This window comes from Pelmatolapia mariae, linkage group LG17 (assembly GCF_036321145.2).
Source record: "Pelmatolapia mariae isolate MD_Pm_ZW linkage group LG17, Pm_UMD_F_2, whole genome shotgun sequence".
Classification (NCBI taxonomy): Eukaryota; Metazoa; Chordata; class Actinopteri; order Cichliformes; family Cichlidae; genus Pelmatolapia; species Pelmatolapia mariae.
The window spans coordinates 22,008,399-22,029,554 of record NC_086242.1 but is presented as its reverse complement, the minus strand read 5'-3'; the positions used below and the strand labels follow the sequence as shown (position 1 = coordinate 22,029,554).

Here is a 21,156-nt window from a genome sequence, read left to right as displayed (position 1 = left end):
AACTTTCTGAAGATACACTCGCAATACATTTGGTACATTTGGTACACCTTGCTAGTATCTTGCTGATATATGCAAAAAACAATAAGAATTCAGGAATACTTTTTCACTAGATTGTACACACTTAAATGCACTGAGTTGCTGCCATGTGATTACATAATTTAAAATCTGCTTTAATTAGCAGTTTAACAGGTGTACCTAATGAAAAGGCTGGTGAGTGTAAAATCATGGTGCTAAAAGACAGTAAATGAACTGACCTCAGAGTTTCCAGTCTACAAAGTGGATTCTCCAAAAAACCACAGAGCTGCTTCACTCCTGCGTCCTGCAGATTATTGTTATTTAGGGTCAAATGTTTCAGATAGGAGGGGTTGGACGTCAGTGCTGAGCCCAGAGAAGCACAGCTGATCTCTGATAAACGGCATTCCTCCAACCTTTATAAAAACAGAAGAAAGGATCAAAGTTTGTGAACAACATACTTCATTCAGTGTTTCATAATCAATTCAAAGCTGGGCTGAAGAAGATTTGGAATATAGAAGCTTAGAATAGCTAATTGAGGAATAATGGAGTCTTAAAAGTCAAGAATCTTTATATATATACACATATATCAAACAGAAGATCATATTTCTGATCAAATTATCTAATAGATGACTTTTTGTTATAATTTGTCATTATAAATATTATGATAGTAGCTCAGTATTGATATACTGGGTGTACCAGTATAATGCTCATATCTGTTGTTCAGTGTTTCCATCACTTTATAATCTCAACAAACAACCAAAACATGATGTCTGACCTCAGAGTGTCGAGTCTACAGTGTGGGCTCCTCACAAGGTCAGACAGTTGTTCTGCTCCTGAATCCATCAAGCTGTTGATACTCAGGTCGAGATTTTTCACATGGGTGCAGTTAGACTTCAGAGCTGAGACAAGTGTAGCACACCTGGTCTCTGACAGTTTGCAGCCATACAATCTACACAAAGAATAAAACATGTGAATAAAACCATTGATAATACAATCAGATGTGTTTTTAAATGTGGATGTTCACAGTCTGTCCTGATCACTGACCATTTCTGAAAAAAAAAAAATGATGTGATTTTGCCCTTCTGATACAAAGTTAAACAATTCTCAGAACATTGTGAGAAAAAATAAGGAAGATGACACCTGGAGGAAAAACAAGCAGCTTATCTAGCTTACCTATTTTAACCTGGAAGTTAAACCAAATAATACCATATCATGAACAATCGCCTATTTTGTTACCTAACAAGTACCAGTGATGTGGGTAAGCAACAAAGAATTCCCACATCACTACCAAATTAATAAACAAAGAAGAAAATAAAAATTGGTTGAAAAGGACTCAAATAGTTCAGACAGTGTAAAACATTCCACAGAAAAAAAAAATCAACAAATTGCCACAAACACACAGTCTACACGCCGAAGAACAAAAGTAATATGGCCCTCAATGGTCTCTCAGATTAGTTTAAGAACCGAACATTGTGAATTATCCTCCATGCCACGGACCTGGGTCTGTGACCCAGTATTTTGAGTTTGTACTATTATTGATCTTACATTTCATCATAGTTTTTGACTGCTAGTGTTTTGGTTTCTGTTTTGAATTTCTAGCTCTCTAGTTCTTCTTTGTTTTGTGATTTCTAGCTCTTAGATTTTGGTTCCTGTGCCCTTCATAGGATAGGTTTAGTTTTGTTATTTTCATTTTCTTGCTCCCCAGTCAGTCGTGTCTCATGTTGCAGTTTGCTACTCCTGTCTCTGTGCTTCATGTTTCCTCTGTTCCCAGGTCTGTCACATTTCCACGTCTTGGTGTCTAGTCTGCGTCTTTGTGAACTGTCTCAGGTTTCCTGTTTTACTGGTAGTCCATGTCCTATGTTAATGTTTTCAGTTTTGCTTTCACTTGGTCTTGTCATGTTTGATTACTCCCAGCTGTGCTCTCCTCCTGTGTCTCATTCCCTCATTATCCCTCTGTGTATTTAAGCCCTGTGTGTTCCTTGCTGTCTTGTTTTGTACCCTTACTATGCTGTATGTTTCTGAGATTTGTTTTCAAAGTCAATTCCTAGTTTTCAGTTTATGGTTTATTTTCTAGTGTTTGAGTGTCTAGTTTTGCTTTGTATTTGAATGAGAAGTTTTCCAACATTAAAGCTGCTGTATTGAGTTTACTCCTCTCTTTATGAGTCCTGCATTTGGGTCCAACATCCTGCCTGCCACACATCAAAACATGACACTCCACCATCACAATTTGTTGTGTGGGGTCTAAAGGACCATATATGAACAATACACGAGACCTAAAAATCAACACCTAAACCAAAACACAACTGCAGAAAGGAAGTTAAGCTAAAACAACCATAAAGTGAAAGCAGGGATCAAAATAATATCACCTGAGATAAAAGAAATTATTAAAGAAATCAGAACAGGAATTCAAAATTCAGCTAACACAAAAATCCAAAAGTCAAACACTAGAGTAAAAGCAGAGCTTTGCTGTCCACAGGATCTGGCATAGTGTTGCGCAATCTGGTGATAGCTTTCGTTCCTCAAGGTCCCTTCCACTCTGAACAAATCTGCTATTTTATTACCTTCAAAGGACCCCAAGACTATTACACCTCAATTATGCTTGACTGATGGGATTAACCATTGTTCATGCATCTTTTTATTCATTCTCCATGTCACAAATGTTCTGACACCTCAAATTTGGACTGATCTGTCTATAATGCCTTCCTCCAGTATCTGTTCTCTTTTGTCCATCCCAGACTTTTCTTTTAATTGGTCAGTCTAAAATATGGCTTTTTCTTGGGAATTCTGCCATTAAGTCTAGCATCCTAAAGTTGTCTTCTCGCACAGTCGTGCCCACTCCCACTCTGTGCATGTTAGGGCTGTTTGTGCCACTCTCGGTAGTTAACAGCATGGTAAGAGACTTACGTTCTAAGCATAACAATAGACTTATGGGTCTCTAAAGAAAGTTATTTTTTTATACTGACTATTTTAGGCCTGTAGAAAAAAAAAAAAAAACTACTGTCATGCTTCCTTATTAGTACAATGGTTGTTGAAAGGCCTCTTAAAGAAAGATTGACATTTTTTTTTTAAATCATCTGATTTTTCAGATTGTTTGGAAATGGATACAATTCTTTGTGAAACCCAAAAGAACACAAAACACAGAGCAAATTATATCCTTCACACAGCACTGGTGTCACTTCATAATGGAACATCACACTTTGAACTACTTGTGTGTTTTCAGAAGTTACAGTAAGTAAACTAACCTCAGAGTCTCCAGTCTACAATTTGGACTCTTGAGTGCTCCGAACAGCATATCCACTTGTAAATCCTGCATCTCATTCAGGCTCAGGTCCAGCTCTGTCAGATGGGAGGGACAGGACTTCAGAGCTGCCGCCAAGGTTTTATAGTGAGTCCCTGATAGCCGACATCCAGAAAATCTATGATGACAGATACATTGCAAACCATGTTACTATAAAAAGATATATTATTTTATTATACAAATCTGTGATTCATTATTCTTTTCCTATCTCATCTCGTCTCCTCGCCAATGTCGTAATCAGTTCATTCCCCTACCTCTGGGCCTATAGGATGCCGAAAGGTTATAAGGTTATAAAATGACCTAGCAGCAAAACATAGTTGTGGCAGGGATGTGGTCTCTGGCTTTGCTGCAGTGGAGGGGTGGTATGGTGAGCTCACGGGGCGGTGCAGGGAGGTCGGAGGGGACAGGTGAGAGGGACAGGAACTAATGAGCTCTCCCCTTTTAGTGTCTGGAGTCGGGAAGGAACAGTGTGTGGTGTGGGAGGCAACTGGAAAGCTGGCTTCCCGGTTCAACACAAGGTGCTGAAGCAGTGGAAAACACTGTGGGTCAAAATAAAGGTGCTACGACTGAGAATTGAATGCTGTGCGGGTCCTGATTATTTCACAATAGTCAGTCATTTTGAATAGTTTGTCTTGGGCCATGTATCATAGGCCTTCAAGCTAGCAGCTGGCAGTAATTAACATGCACCACCGCCAGACTGACTGGAGGAATGCCATTGAATTTTAAGTTCATTCACGAGGATAAACATCGGTGTTCACCTGCTGTCTGGGGAAGCTGAGACAGCGACGGTTAGCCTATAATTTATTTATTTATTTTAACTAATAATCCCTAATGGCCTGAGCAGGTGGCGCAGACGTAAACTGCTGGGCTACTAGCTCGTGTGTGAGATGCTGAGGTCGCTGGTTCGAAACCACTCTGTGGCTCAGCAGCTAGTGGGGTTCTGGGCTGCGCTTAAAGAACCAGTGCCCACGTCTTGGGACAGGGATAGCTCAGTAGGTAGAGTGGTCGCCCCATGATCAGAAGGTCGGGGGTTCGAATCCACTAAATGGCTACCCCTGATGGCCTGAGCAGGTACCCCTGAGCAAGGTACCGTCCCTACACATTGCTCCCCGGGCGCCTGCTTAGTGGCTGCCCACTGCTTCACTGAGTGAATGGGTCAAATGCAGAGAAAAACAAGTAATTTCCCCATGGGATCAATAAAGTATACATTATTACTATTAATTAGTAATAAACCGAGAGTGCGAAGGCCCTATTGTATCTGCTCTGTTTCTTATTATTAGGGCCCGAGCACCGAGAGTGCGAAGGCCCTATTGTATCTGCTCCGTTTCTTATTATTATTATTATTATTATTATTATTATTATTATTATTATTATTCAGGCAAAACAAGGGCCTTTTTGAGGGCCTAAACATGCTCAAAAACTCATGAAATTTTGCACACATGCCAGGTCTGGTGAAAAATTTTGTATTTTAATGGTTTTACACATGAGCACTGGGAAATGGCTCTGTAGCGCCACCTATGCCTTGTTAAATGCAGCCCTACGAACACATCGTTTGAGCTACATGTATGAAATTTGGCACACATGTGTATCATGCCAAGACGAGCAAAAAAGTCAGTGGGCCCATTGACGCAAACCCAACAGGAAGTCCGCAATTTAGAGGTGAAGGTGACATTTTGACTCTAATTTTGCCATTTCCATGCCTCGAACTTTTTCGAACTCCTCCTTGGGATTTGGATGTATAAGCTTCATATTTGGTCAGTGTCAACTACACACCTGGGCCATGTTAAATTGCGGAGCTTTTGAGTTTTCGTGATACGGTGAGCACGTGGCGCCATGGCGAATTTCGATGACTTGCCATGAAAATCTTATTGCCTCTCAAACTGTCATACATGGTCCGACCTGGACCAAAGAGCAGATATATGATAAGGCTCCACCCCTGAACATATTTTAACTGCCATATTTGACACCAGGGACAGCGCCACCTAGTGGCAACAGGAAATGTCATGTTTTACACTTTGGTGTACAGTATTGTTATGGGTGACATCTGAAGCCTCAAATTTCTCCAGGAAAGCCTTAAGGAGTTGGTCTTGGGTTACAGTGAAAACTGTGAGTTTTCACGAAAGGGTATGACCCCAGCAGCATGGCGAACATTGATGTCTCGCCATGAAGAAACAAATTAGTGTAACTCAATGAAATCCAATCTGATCCGTACTAGACTTTACAGGCATGATGTCAGACCCGCCCTGAACAGATTGATGTGCGCATTGTCAGGAATACGTAGAGCGCCACCTAGTGGCAACAGGAAATGTCATGTCTTACATTTTGTTGTACTGATTGTCACAGGTTCATCGTGGCCACCTCAAAAGCGGTGAATATCACCATCAGTCCCTCGTGATGCTTCAGTGTGAAAATTGTGACTTTAAACTGAACGGCGCACCCTGGTGGCAACGCAGTTCACCATCAAAGTTGAAGTGGATTTTGAGGGGCTTGGAAAGTTTAAAAAGTCTTGAAATTTGGCGCACACCTCCAATGTGATGAGGGCTATCTTGTTATGTGATCATTTTCACTGAATACCGCAAAATGGCTCCACAGCGCCCCCTACAAAATTTCAAAACAACAGCCCCTGCTCTGTGGTTTATGTATGAGTCTGAAACCTGGTAAGCTTATAGGAGATATCAAGATGTACAAAAAAGTCTCTTGGAGCAATATCCCAAATCCAACAGGAAGTCAGCGATTTTAAAATGAATGTGTAATTTTGGCGACATTTTCCCTTCTTTTCAGGCCCCGTTCTTTGACGAACTCCTCCAAGGGATTTCATCATATTGAACCAATCTCCAGTGTGTGGAATCCAAAGACCTTTGTGATGTTAAATTGCGAAGCTTTTTACGTTCAGGGAAACGGGGTGGTCGTGGCGGCACGTGGAGTTTTAATCACTCGCCAAAAAGCAGTATTCTGCTGCCACTCAAAAACACAATGTCCAATCTCTCCCAAACGTTGCAGGCATGATGAGACTCAAGCTCGGAAATGTTTGATATGCCATTTGTCATTAATGGTTAGAGCGCCACCTAGTGGGACGACTATGATCACGATTGAATAAGATGAAATGTTAGCTGGTGGTTAAATTGTAGGAATTCCTTCAATGTGACATCAGATCGGACGTGCTGGTTTTAGGTGTTGGGCGTCGCTCGACCCGACGGGGGTGCGAGGGCCCTCATAACGCTGCTTGCAGCTTTAATTATTATTATTATTATTCAGGCAAAACAAGGGCCTTTTTGAGGGCCTAAACATGCTCAAAAACTCATGAAATTTTGCACACATGCCAGGTCTGGTGAAAAATTTTGTATTTTAATGGTTTTACACATGAGCACTTGGAAATGGCTCTGTAGCGCCACCTATGCCTTGTTAAATGCAGCCCTACGAACACATCGTTGGAGCTACATGTATGAAATCTGGCACACATGTGTATCATGCCAAGACGAACAAAAAAGTCTGTGGGCCCATTAATGCACACCCAACAGGAAGTCCGCCATTTGCAAGTGAAGGTGACATTTTGGCTCTAATTTTGCCATTTCCATGCCTCGAACTTTTGCGAACTCCTCCTTGGGATTTGGTCGTATAAGCTTCATATTTGGTCAGTGTACACTACACAGCTGGGCCATGTTAAATTGCGGAGCTTTTGAGTTTTCGTGATATGGTGAGGCCATGGCGCCATGGCGAATTTCGATGACTCGCCATGAAAATCTTATTGCCTCTCATTCCCTCATACATGGTCCGACCTGGACCAAAGAGCACACATATGACAAGGCTCCACCCCTGAACATATTTCAACTGCCATATTTGACATGAGGGACAGCGCCACCTAGTGGGAACAGGAAATGTCATGTTTTACACTTTGGGGTACAGTATTGTGATCGATGACACCTGCAGCCTCAAATTTCTCCAGGAAAGCCTTAAGGAGTTGGTCTTGGGTTACAGTGAAAACTGTGACTTTTCATCAGAGGGTGTGACCCCTGCAGCATGGCGAACATTGATGTCTCGCCATGAAGAAACAAATTAGTATAACTCAATGAAATCCAGTCTGATCAGTACCAGACTTTACAGGGATGATGTCAGACCCGCCCTGAACAGTTTAATGTGCCCATTGTCAGGAATACGTAGAGCGCCACCTAGTGGCAACAGGAAATGTCATGTCTTACATTTTTTTGTACTGATTTTCACAGGTTCATCGTGGCCATCTCAAAAGTGGTGATTATAACGATCATTCCCTCGTGATGCTTCAGTGAGAAAATTGTGAATTTAAACTGAACGGCGCACCCTGGTGGCAACGCAGTTCACCATGAAAGATGAAGCGGATTTTGAGGGGCTTGCAAAGTTTAAGAAGTCTTGAAATTTGGCGCACACCTCCAATGTGATGAGGGCTTTGTTGTTATGTGATCACTTTCCTTGAATAGCGCAAAATGGCTCCCTAGCGCCCCCTACAAAATTTCAAAACAACAGCCCCTGCTCTGTGTTTTATGTATGAGTCTGAAACCTGGTAAGCTTATGGGAGATATCAAGATGTACAAAAAAGTCTCTTGGAGCAATATTCCAAATCCAACAGGAAGTCAGCCATTTTGAAATTAATGTGTAATTTTGGCGACATTTTCACCTCTTTTAAGGCACCGTTCTTTGACGAACTCCTCCAAGGGATTTCATCATATTGCCGCAATCTCCAGTGTGTGGAATCTAAAGACCTTTGTGATGTTAAATTGCGAAGCATTTTACGTTCAGGGAAACGGGGTGGACATGGCGGCACGTGGAGTTTCAATAACTCGCCAAAAAGCAGTAATCTGCTATCACTCAAAAATACAATGTCCAATCTTTCCCAAAGGTCGCAGGCGTGATGAGACTCGAGCTCGGAAATGTTTGTTATGCCATTTGTCAGTAATGGTTAGAGCGCCACCTAGTGGGACGACTATAATAATGGTTGAATGAGATGAAAATTTAGCTGGTGGTTAAATGCATGAATTCCGTCAATGTGACATCAGATCGGACGGGCTGGTTTTAGTTGTTGGGCTTGGCTCGACGTGCTGGGGTGCGAGGGCCCTCATATCGCTGCTTGCAGCTTTAATTATTATTATTATTATTATTCAGGCAAAACAAGGGCCTTTTTGAGGGCTTTAACATGCTCAAAAACTCATGAAATTTTGCACACATGCCAGGTCTGGTGAAAAATTTTGTATTTTAATGGTTTTACATATGAGCTCTGGGAAATAGCTCTAGAGCGCCACCTATGCCTTGTTAAATGCAGCCCTACGTACACATGGTTTGAGCTACATGTATGAAATCCAGCACACATGTGTATTCTGCCAAGACGAACAAAAAAGTCTGTGGGCCCATTGACGCAAACCCAACAGGAAGTCCGCCATTTGCAAGTGAAAGTGACATTTTGGCTCTAATTTTGCCATTTCCATGCCTCGAACTTTTTCGAACTCCTCCTTGGGATTTGGTCGTATAAGCTTCATCTTTGGTCAGTGTCAACCACACACCTGGGCCATGTTAAATTGCGGAGCTTTTGAGTTTTCGCGATACGGTGAAGCGGCGCCGCCACGGTGAATTTCGATGACTCGCCATGAAATTCTTATTGCCTCTCATTCTGTCATACATGGTCCGACCTGGACCAAAGAGCACACATATGATAAGGCTCCACCCCTGAACATATTTCAACTGCCATATTTGACACCAGGGACAGCGCCATCTAGTGGGAACAGGAAATGTCATGTTTTACACTTTGGGGTACAGTATAGTGATGGGTTACATCTGCAGCCTCAAATTTCTCCAGGAAAGCCTTAAGGAGTTGGTCTTGGGTTACAGTGAAAACTGTGAGTTTTCGCAAAAGGGTGTGACCCCAGCAGCATGGCGAACACTGATGTCTCGCCATGAAGAAACAAATTAGTGTAACTCAATGAAATCCAGTCTGATAGGTACCAGACTTTACAGGCATGATGTCAGACCCGCCCTGAACAGACGGATGTGCCCATTGTCAGGACTAGGTAGAGCGCCACCTAGTGGCAACAGGAAATGTCATGTCTTTCACTTTGTTGTACTGATTTTCACAGGTTCATCGTGGCCACCTCAAAAGCGGTGAATATCACCATCAGTCCCTCATGATGCTTCAGTGAGAAAATTGTGACTTTAAACTCAACGGCGCACCCTGGTGGCAACGCGGTTCACCATGAACAATGAAGTGGCTTTTGAGGGGCTTCAAAAGTTTAAAATGTCTTGAAATTTGGCGCACACCTCCAATGTGATGAGCGCTTTCTTGTTATTTTACAATTTTCATTGAATAGCACAAAATGGCTCCACAGCGCCCCCTACAATATTTCAAAACATCAGCCCCTGCTCTGTGTTTTATGTATGAGTCTGAAACTTGGTAAGCTTATAGGAGATTTCATGATGTACAAAAAAGTCTCTTGGAGCAATATTCCAAATCCAACAGGAAGTCAGCCATTTTGAAATTAATGTGTAATTTTGGCGACATTTTCACCTCTTTTAAGGTACCGTTCTTTGACGAACTCCTCCAAGGGATTTCATCATATTGACCCAATCTTGAGTGTGTGGAATCTAAAGACCTTTGTGATGTTAAATTGCGAAGCTTTTTACGTTCAGGGAAACGGGGTGGTCATGGTGGTACATGGAGTTTCAATCACTCGCCAAAAAGCAGTAATCTGTTGTCACTCAAAAAGACAATGTCCAATCTCTCCCAAAGGTCGCAGGTACGATGAGACTCGAGCTCAGAAATGTTTGTTTTGCCATTTGTCAGTAATGGTTAGACCACCACCTAGTGGGACTACTATAATCATGATTGAATGAGATGAAATGGTAGCTGGTGGGTAAATGCATGAATTCCATCAAAGTGACATCAGATCAGACGTGATGGTTTTAGGTGTTGGGCGTGGCTCGACGCGCCGGGCGTGCGAGGGCCCTCATAACGCTGCTTGCAGCTTTAATTATTATTATTATTATTATTATTATTATTATTATTCAGGCAAAACAAGGGCCTTTTTGAGGGCTTTAACATGCTCAAAAACTCATGAAATTTTGCACACATGCCAGGTCTGGTGAAAAATTTTGTATTTTAATGGTTTTACATATGAGCACTGGGAAATGGCTCTAGAGCGCCACCTATGCCTTCTTAAATGCAGCCCTACGAACACATCGTTTGAGCTACATGTATGAAAACTGGCACACATGTGTATCATGCTAAGACGAACAAAAAAGTCATTGGGACCATTGACGCAAACCCAACAGGAAGTCCGCCATTTTGGATTGAAGGTGACATTTTGGCTCCAATTTTGCCATTTCCATGCCTCGAACTTTTTCGAACTCCTCCTTGGGATTTGGTCGTATAAGCTTCATATTTGGTCAGTGTACACTACACACCTGGGCCATGTTAAATTGCGGAGCTTTTGAGTTTTCGTGATACTGTGAGGCCGTGGCGCCATGGCGAATTTCGATGACTCGCCATGAAAATCTTATTGCCTCTCATTCTGTCATACATGGTCCGACCTGGACCAAAGAGCACACATATGATAAGGCTCCACCCCTAAACATATTTCAATTGCCATATTTAACAACAGGGACAGCGCCACCTAGTGGGAACAGGAAATGTCATGTTTTACACTTTGGTGTACAGTAATGTGATGGGTGACATCTGAAGTCTCAAATTTCTCCAGGAAAGCCTTAAGGAGTTGGTCCTTGGTTACAGTGAAAACTGTGAGTTTTCGTCAGAGGGTGTGACCCCAGCAGCATGGCGAACATTGATGTCTCGCCATGAAGAAACAAATTAGTATAACTCAATGAAATCCAGTCTGATCAGTACCAGACTTTACAGACATGATGTCAGACCCGCCCTGAACAGATTGATGCGCCCATTGTCTGGAATACATAGAGCGCCACCTAGTGGCAACAGGAAATGTCATGTCTTTCATTTTGTTGTACTGATTTTCACAGGTTTATCGTGGCCACCTCAAAGGCAGTGAATATCACGATCAGTCCCTCGTGATGCTTCAGTGAGAAAATTGTGACTTTAAACTGAACAGCGCACCCTGGTGGCAACGCAGTTCACCATGAAAGATGAAGCGGATATTGAAGGGCTTGGACAGTTTAAAATGTCTTGAAATTTGGCGCACACCTCCAATGTGATGAGCGCTTTCTTGTTATTTTACCATTTTCCTTGAATAGCGCAAAATGGCTCCACAGCGCCCCCTACAATATTTCAAAACAACAGCCCCTGCTCTGTGTTTTATGTATGAGTCTGAAACCTGGTACGCTTATGGAAGATATCAAGATGTACAAAAAAGTCTCTTGGAGCAATATCCCAAATCCAACAGGAAGTCAGCCATTTTGAAATTAATTTGTAATTTCTGCGACATTTTCCCCTCTTTTCAAGCCTCATTCTTTGACGAACTCCTCCAAGGGATTTCATCATATTGACCCAATCTCCAGTGTGTGTAATCTAAAGACCTTTGTGATGTTAAATTGCGAAGCTTTTTACGTTCAGGGAAACGGGGTGGTCATGGCGGCACGTGGAGTTTCAATCACTCGCCAAAAACCTGTAATCTGCTGTCACTCAAAAACACAATGTCCAATCTCTCCCAAAGGTCGCAGGCGTGATTAGACTTGACCTCGGAAATGTTTGTTATGCCATTTGTCAGTAATGGTTAGAGCGCCACCTAGTGGGACGACTATAATAATGGTTGAATTAGATGAAATGTTAGCTGGTGGTTAAATGCATGAATTCCATCAATGTGACATCAGATCAGACGTGCTGGTTGTAGGTGTTGGGCGTGGCTCGACGTGCTGGGGTGCGAGGGCCCTCATATCGCTGCTTGCAGCTTTAATTTGGATTAGATTAGTTCTTGTTAAATTAAACATTTTTACTGCTTTTGAAATAGCTTAACAACACATCTTACAAAATAAAATGAAATATGATGCACTGAATAAGTGAATTATTGTCATGAGAACAATAATATGTCACAAAGAATCTGAAGTAATATTACACAAACCTACAATGATTTATGATTTCATTAACATTTGAACTCACCGAGCCTTTCTGCAGTTCCTCACAGCTGGAATCAGGCTCCATTGTCCTCCCCATGATGTGTTGTACTTCCAAGGATCCAACTCATCTAGAACCTCTTCTGACATCTGCAGTATGCAAGCCAGAGCTGTGCATTGGAACTCAGAGAGCTCTGTCTCTAATCTGTTCTCTGACTTCAAGAACGCCTGTATCTCCTGATGTACTGAGAAGTCATTCATCTCTATCAGACAATGGAAGATGTTGATCATTCTGTCAGAAGAAATGTTATAAATGTCTATTGTCTGCAGATTGTTGATGACTCTCTGGGTGATTGATGACTCTCCAGGTCTGTTCTCTATTTGAACTTGCGGACCTCTAAATCTTCTCAGGTTGTTTATCCGTCTAACATTTCTCACTTCCACGAGGTCTACGAGTCTCTCATTAATTGCTAGAATCATTTCTGTTTGTCCTATCAGATCTCCTAAGAGTCTCTGGTTAGACTCTAGAGAAAGGCCATGAAGGAAGCGAACAAACAAGTCTAGGTGGCCATTTTCACTTTGGAGGGATTTCTGCATGGCTGCCCGCAGAAAGCCATCCAGAGATGGGATATCTGTGGAATAATCTGTGTGATAATAATAATGATGACCATTTCTCAGGAAGCCTTGCAGCACCTCTGTTTTTGTGTTAGTGTAGCAGTGGATTATATAAACCGCCGCCAGAAAATCACAAATACTCAAATGAACAAAGTAGTAGACTGGTATCTGGAAGATCACACACTCTCTTTTGAAGATCTCTGCACAAACTCCTGAGTACAATTTGATCTCTGTGCCATCCAGACCACACTGCTCCAGGTCTTCCTGGTAAAACACAGTGTTTTCTTTCTCCAGATTGTCAAATGCCAATCTCCCTAGCTTCAGAAGAACTTCCCTGTCAGCCTCCATCAGTTGGCTTGACTCATGTCCCTCGTGGCATTTGTGTTTCTTTGTCTGCATGAGCAGGAAGTGTAAAAACATGTCAGTCAGGGTCTTGGGCAGCTCTCCTCTCTGCTCTGTAGTCAACATGTGCTCCAGAACTGTAGCAGTGATCCAGCAGAAGACTGGGATTCTACACATAATGTGGAGGCTCCTGGATGTCTTCATGTGGGAGATGATTCTGCTGGACAGCTCTTCATCACTGAATCTCCTCATGAAGTACTCCTCCTTCTGGGCGTCAGTGAAGCCTCGTATTTCTGTAACCCTGTCAATATATGTAGGAGGGATTTGACTGGCTGCTGCAGGTCGGGAAGTTATCCAGATGAGAGCAGAGGGAAGCAGATTCCCCTCGATGAGGTTTGTCAGCAGGAAACCGACTGATGACTTCTGTGTGATATCAGACACAAGCTTCCTGTTGGTGAAATCCAAAGAAAATCTGCTTTCATCCAGGCTATCAAAGATGAACAAAAGTTTACAGACAGCGAGCTTCTCTGCTGTGACCTTCTGTAATGTTGGATGGAAAAGATGGAGCAGTTCCAGAAGACTGTATGGCTTATGTCTGGCCAGATTCAGCTCCCTGAATGAAAGCAGAAACACCAGACTGATGTCTTGGTTTTCCAAACCTTCTGCCCAGTCCAGAGTGAACTTCCGTACTGAGAAGGTTTTTCCAACACCAGCGACACCATTTGTCAGAACGACTCTGATGGGTTTCTGTTGTTCAGGTAAGGGTTCAAAGATGTCGTGGCACCTGATTGAAGTGCCATGCATGGCTTTCTTCTTGGAAGCTATTTCCAGCTGCCTCACCTCATGCTGGGTATGAACCTCTTCACTCTGTTCCTCTGTGATATAGAAGTTTGCATAGATCCCCTTACAGAGGGTTCCACTTCCTGTTTCATCATTATTTTCAGTCACTTGTTCACACGTCTTTTTCATAATTATCCTATGTTCATCTAAAACCTCCTGAAGACTGGCATCTTAGAAAGACAGACACACAAAATCAAAATAACATTAACAAGGAAATTTGTTAATGTCTGAATGTCATGACAAGAAGTTTAGTTGTCAGTAGTTAACTAGAAGTACACAGTCTTACTTTGTACAGAGGTATTCTGATTGACTGACTGTAGTCCACTTTTGGTCCTGGAATATTTCCCACACTTGGGACAGGAGTCTCTTGGTGAGGAAGCCTTCCCCCAGTATGGGTAGATGCACTGTCTGCAGAACCAGTGTCCACAGTTGGTGGTGACTGGATCCTTTGGGACATCGTGACACAAAGCACAGCAGGACACTTGCTTCTCCACATCAGTGTGGCTCCTCTTTTGACTGTAGACATGAAGCAAAAGTAATCAGTGCATAACACAGTAAAATCAGAAATACAAAAGCTGAATGCCCACCCTGGATAACAGAAAAAAATATCTGTGGAATGTTTGTGGTTGTGAGTACCCAATAGTTTCTTCCATTTAGAAGTTTTGATATCTGGCCTGGTTGTGCAGGCAACTTCACTTTGCATTTTAGATTCTTGAAATTACTTTTATGCCAGAAATAAGATAATATGGATTGTATTACCCCTCTGGGGTCCAGGGTATAATTTGCTGTTTTTGACTATTTTTGATTTTACCTCTATAGTTCAACTTTAAAAACTGTTTACCTTGTCTTGTTTGGTATCATTATTTTCAATATAATCTCACATGTCTGAATTGTAATTGTAATTTAATCGGTTTTTGTTTTGTTTTTTTAATTATGCACAGGTTTTGCAAACAAAGTTATATGCTGCTATTAACCTAAAATGCAGCAAAGGCATTTTTTATATAACCATTTAAAACAATTTACAGAACAATCAGGTGTTCTCCATGAAATAAGAAGGCACACAAATTATTTGTGCCAATCCAAAAAATAGTTTCTGTCCATTATAAGACAGAGGAGAACAGCACAGGACTAAACTTTGCAGGTCTAACATCACTCCTCCTGTTCTCCACCTGGAGACAGCATTTACGCTGCAGTCTACCTTTGGTGGATTTTTTGCAGCAACTTTTTGCAAAACTGGTGGTTTTTTTTTTTTGCTCGCAAGCAGAGAGTGTTTGCTAGCGCTGTCCTTAGAAAACACAGTTTATACGTGTTTTTTTTTTTCCCGCTGCAAATACCACTGTTTTATTCAGAAAAGAAAACACTGTGTGTATTTTTTATCATAACTATTTTTATGTGGCCTATCAACACAATTTAAAAACTGGTATATAGTTTGAAGTCTGGGTCACTGCATCTTGGTGCTGTGTCATCTTAAATTGGTCATGTGATTTTGATGCACATGACCCCAGAGGGTTAATATGTACATTTTTATTACTAAGTAAAAATGAAATAACATTGTTCATGTTTGAGGCTATGAATCATTGGTCAAAGAGCAGACCACAGCAACCCCCCGGAAGTTGGTAGAAATCTCAAGAAAGACTCACAAGCATGAAGAGCTGGACAGAACCAGGCCCTGACATTATTCATGTCTACTGGCTAAAGAAGATAAATGCACTCGATGAGTGCCTGATAGGACAAGTGAACCAGCTGCTAATGGACGAGACATACCCAGAATGGCTAACATAAGGCCAGTCATCCCTAATCCCCAAGGATCCCCAGAAGTGACTGGTCCCATCCCATTACCAGCCAATGACCTGCCTTAGCACAACATGGAAACTCCTGTCAGACATTATAGCAACAGGCATATGACTCACTACATGAGTGGAAGAAAGAATTAACAGGAACACCAGAGGAGTTCCCACTACTATTCTGCAAAGGCCGAAACCCCCTCAGCCAGCTCATTAACAAGAATCAATAAGGATACCAACTACGGAATTGAGCAAACATCAGCCACCTCCTCTACATGGATGACATCAAGCTGTGTGCTAGGAATGACCAAGATGTCAATTCACTGATCCATACCACAAGGATCTAAAGCAGGGGTAGGCAACTCCAGGCCTCAAGGGCCGGTGTCCTGCAGGTTTTAGATATCACCCTGGGTCAACACACCTGAATCTAATGATTAGTTCATTACCAGGCCTCTGGAGAACTTCAAGACATGTTGAGGAGGCCATTTAGCAATTTGAATCAGCTGTGTTGGATCAAGGACACACCGGCATTCGAGCCTTAGAGTTGCCTACCCCTGATCTAAATCAACAACAGTGGAATGTCATTTGGACTGGAGAAGTGTAGTCAGATGGTTACAAAGAGAGGGCAAGTAGTCTGAACTGAGGGGATTGCACAGTGAGAGGGCAACATTGCAGACATTGAGGACAGCTAAAAGTACCTGGGAATCCCACAGGCAAATGAGAACCATGAAGAGGCCACTGGGAAAGCTGTAACCACTAAATATCTGCAGAGAGTAAAGAAAGTGGCACAGAGTCAACTGAATGGGAAGAACAAACTTCGGTCAATAACCCAGTCGTCAGATAGCCTGCTGGGATTATAAATCGCTCAAAAGAGGAGATAGAAGCTATTGGCATCGAGACAAGGAAACTCTTTACAGCGCATGGTGGATTTCATCTCAAGTTCACCATCCTGAGACTGTACGCTATGCAGAAGGAAGGAGGTCAAGGACTAGTGAGTTTTAGAACCACTATCCAGGATAAAACAACAAAGACTCATGAGTACCTCAGAATGATAGCCACAACCACATAGCAGTGGTGGACAAGCCAAAGAAGACAGCCACAGTGATAGATGTTGCTATACCTAGTGATAGTAACATCAGGAAGAGGGAACATTAGAAGTGGAAGAAAAAATTAACCTTGACACCTGATTAGGGAGACATTCAAAAGGGCTGTTGCGGGGGGGGGGCAAACAAACAAATTTTACAGTGTTTGTTTGTCGGATAAAATAAGTTGAATGTCACCATTATTAGTGGCTGGCCGGAAACAGCAGAGGTGTCCAAATTCAGAGGCTGCATCCTCTGCAGGATTTGGGAGGACCCGGCCCACTTAGACCACGAAGGCCGGGTCCTCCCAAAGCCAGGTAGGCCGGAAGTGAGCGACTGAAATTTGACGGTCTAGCCTTCAGAATTACGTCACGAGCTCTCTCGGTGGAGTGAAACTCTGCCTCCTGCTCCTTGCTATCTAAAATATAACCAGACGGTGGCGCAAATTCTTGACCATCTCACACTTCTGTTTAATCAGTTTTCTGTTTGACGTTTATTCAGCTGTATGAAAATGCCGGAGGAACCCTCCCGAGGGATTAATAAAGTTTCATTTAATCTAATCTAATGTAATAACTTTAATATCAGCCAAACTGATTTACTCACAAACAAATAAAACACTGAAAAAAGCCAAACATTAAAATTTTTAAGTTATCTAAGTCAGCGGTCCCCAACCCCCGGGCCTCGGACCGGTACCGGTCCGTGAGTTGTTTGGTACTGGGCCGAGAGTTGAGGCTCATGTGTGAAATGTATGGTTTTCAGGGTTTTTATCGGTTTTCAGCATTATTTTGTTATCGTTTTTATCGTTAACTCGGTTTTCCTGGGTCTTTTCACGTGTGTTATGAATAAATCTTCTTTTTTTCGGTACCGGTACTAGTTTTATTTTGTTGTATTTATCCGCGACACCTTAAAGGCCGGTCCACGAAAATATTGTCGGGCATAAACCGGTCCGTGGCGCAAAAAAGGTTGGGGACCGCTGATCTAAGTGACTTGTATATCATGTTTAACCTGAGTAGTGAAAGACCGCAGGGGTCTGAAAGCGATGTGCCGGCAGTTTGCTGTTTTCGCCGGCTCAGATATTTGAAGTTTACACAGCTACATTCTCGCCTGAAAATATGTTAAAAGTTTATTTTGGGACCCAGAAAGAGTAATAAGAGTAATATTAAAACTAAGTAGCTGCCACCATTATTGGAAACTGGAATTGGCTGAGCCACGCTATGAATTCTGGGAAATGGTTTTTCAATTTTGTTGTCCGGGTGGAAAATTAGGAGAAATTCCGGAGAATGGTGGCTCCAGGAGTTTTTCAGGAGGGGCACTGAAATTCGGGATTCTCCCAGAAAAATCAGGAGGGTTGGCATGTACAGTGGCTTGCAAAAGTATTCGACCCCTTGAACTTTTCCACATTTTGTCACATTACAGCCACAAACATGCATCAATTTTATTGGAATTCCACGTGAAAGACCAATACAAAGTGGTCTACACGTGAGAAGTGGAACAAAAATCATACATGATTCCAAACATTTTTTACAAATAAATAACTGAAAAGTGGGGTGTGCGTAAGTATTCAGCCCCCTGAGTCAATACTTTGTAGAACCACCTTTTGCTGCAGTTACAGCTGCCAGTCTTTTAGGGTATGTCTCTACCAGCTTTGCACATCTAGAAACTGAAATCCTTGCCCATTCTTCTTTGCAAAACAGCTCCAGCTCAGTCAGATTAGATGGACAGCATTTGTGAACAGCAGTTTTCAGATCCTGCCACAGATTCTTGATTGGATTTAGATCTGGACTTTGACTGGGCCATTCTAACACATGGATATGTTTTCGTTTTAAACCATTCCATTGTTGCCCTGGCTTTATGTTTAGGGTCGTTGTCCTGCTGGAAGGTGAACCTCCGCCCCAGTCTCAAGTCTTTTGCAGACTCCAAGAGGTTTTCTTCCAAGATTGCCTTGTATTTGGCTCCATCCATCTTCCCATCAACCCTGACCAGCTTCCCTGTCCCTGCTGAAGAGAAGCACCCCCAGAGCATGATGCTGCCACCACCATATTTGACAGTGGGGATGGTGTGTTCAGAGTGATGTGCAGTGTTAGTTTTCCGCCACACACAGCGTTTTGCATTTTGGCCAAAAAGTTCCATTTTAGTCTCATCTGACCAGAGCACCTTCTTCCACATGTTTGCTGTGTCCCCCACATGGCTTGTGGCAAACTGCAAACAGAACTTCTTATGGTTTTCTGTTAACAATGGTTTTCTTCTTGCCGCTCTTCCATAAAGGCCAACTTTGTGCAGTGCACGACTAATAGTTGTCCTATGGACAGATTCCCCCACCTGAGCTGTAGATCTCTGCAGCTCGTCCAGAGTCACCATGGGCCTCTTGGCTGCATTTCTGATCAGCGCTCTCCTTGTTCGGCCTGTGAGTTTAGGTGGACGGCCTTGTCTTGGTAGGTTTACAGTTGTGCCATACTTCCATTTCTGAATGATCGCTTGAACAGTGCTCCATGGGATGTTCAAGGTGTGGGAAATCTTTTTGTAGCCTAAGCCTGCTTTAAATTTCTCAATAACTTTATCCCTGACCTGTCTGGTGTGTTCTTTGTACTTCATGGTCTAAGGAGCTTGGAAAGAAAAGCGTCTGGACTTCTTAAAGTTGCTTGAAGACGTTTCACCTCTCATCCGAGAAGCTTCTTCAGTTCTAAGGTCAAAAGGCCGAGAGTCCCAGATTTAAACCCAGTGGGAGTATCCCCCCAAAGAGGGACAAAGGACCCCCTGGTGATCCTCTAATCACATGAGCCAAGGTGTGAAAGCGGGTGTGGGACCTAATCAGCCAGGGTTTCGGGTGAGCTCATTGTTAAACCTGGCCCCACCCTATCATGTGAATTCCTGAGGTCAGATGGCCCAGAATGTGAGTGGGCATTAAGGCGTCTGGGAAGGGATCTCAAAACTGGATTATAGATGGCAGACAATTGGTGTCGTAAACCACCGCCTCTGTTCAAAGATGGTCGCTCACAGTGGACATAAATGGCTTCTTTCACTCCTCTTTCAAACCATCTGTCCTCTCTGTCCAAAATGTGAACATTGGCATCCTCGAAAGAGTGACCTTTATCCTTAAGATGCAGATGGACTGCTGAGTCTTGTCCTGTGGAGGTGGCTCTTCTATGTTGTGCCATGCGCTTGTGAAGTGGCTGTTTGGTCTCTCCAATGTAGAGGTCTGGGCATTCCTCGCTGCACTGTACAGCATACACCACGTTGTTAAGTCTGTGTTTTGGAGTTTTGTCTTTCGGGTGAACCAGTTTTTGTCTGAGTGTGTTGCTGGGTCTGAAGTACACTGGGATGTCGTGCTTGGAGAAAACTCTCCTGAGTTTCTCTGATACACCAGCTACATAGGGGATGACAACGTTGTTGCGTCTGTCTTTCTTATCCTCCCTCGCTGGTGTCTGATCTTCTTTTCTGTGCATCTTTGCTGACTTCATGAACGCCCAGTTGGGATAACCGCATGTTTTGAGTGCTTCCTTTACGTGTGTGTGTTCCTTCTTTTTTCCCTCAGGCTTAGAGGGAACATGTTCTGCCCGATGGTGTAGGGTCCTGATTACTCCAAGTTTGTGTTCCAGAGGGTGATGGGAGTCAAAGAGGAGGTACTGGTCCGTGTGTGTGGGCTTCCGGTAAACTTCAATGTTGAGGTTGCCGTTTTCTTCAATGTGCACAGCGCAGTCTAGGAAGGGCAAGCAGTTGTCCTTTGTGTCTTCCCTGGTGAACTTGATGTTTTTATCCACGGCGTTAATGTGCGCAGTGAAGGATTCCACTTCTTGTGTTTTGATTTTGACCCAGGTGTCGTCTACATATCTGTACCACTGGCTGGGTACTCTCCCTTTAAAAGAGCCAAGAGCCTTTCTTTCCACTTCCTCCATGTAAAGGTTGGCTACAATAGGTGACACGGGGGAGCCCATGGCACAGCCATGCTTTTGTCTGTAGAAACCCTCGTTGTACTTGAAATATGTAGTGGTGAGGCAGAGGTCTAACAGTGTGCAGATCTGATCGGGTGTGAAGTTGGTCCTGTCCTCCAAGGAGCTGTCTTCTTGTAATCGTTTTCTGACAGTCTCCACTGCTTCCGTGGTGAGTATGCAAGTGAAGAGTGAGACTACATCAAAGGACACCA

General features: G+C 42.9%; 1 protein-coding gene across 3 annotated transcripts in view; it reads right to left on the bottom strand.

Annotated features, from left to right (window-relative positions):
* LOC134615642 (NACHT, LRR and PYD domains-containing protein 12-like) overlaps positions 1 to 21,156 on the bottom strand; it is a 32,495-nt gene that overhangs the window by 3,432 nt on the left and 7,907 nt on the right. For all 3 annotated transcript variants that reach the window (XM_063460213.1, XM_063460212.1, XM_063460211.1), the window contains exons 3-7: positions 14,436 to 14,665; positions 12,399 to 14,319; positions 3,258 to 3,431; positions 791 to 964; positions 255 to 428 (exon numbers count right to left, since the gene is read on the bottom strand). In XM_063460213.1, the coding sequence (XP_063316283.1) occupies positions 255 to 428; positions 791 to 964; positions 3,258 to 3,431; positions 12,399 to 14,319; positions 14,436 to 14,665 (2,673 nt within the window). The remainder of the gene's footprint in view (positions 1 to 254; positions 429 to 790; positions 965 to 3,257; positions 3,432 to 12,398; positions 14,320 to 14,435; positions 14,666 to 21,156) is intronic.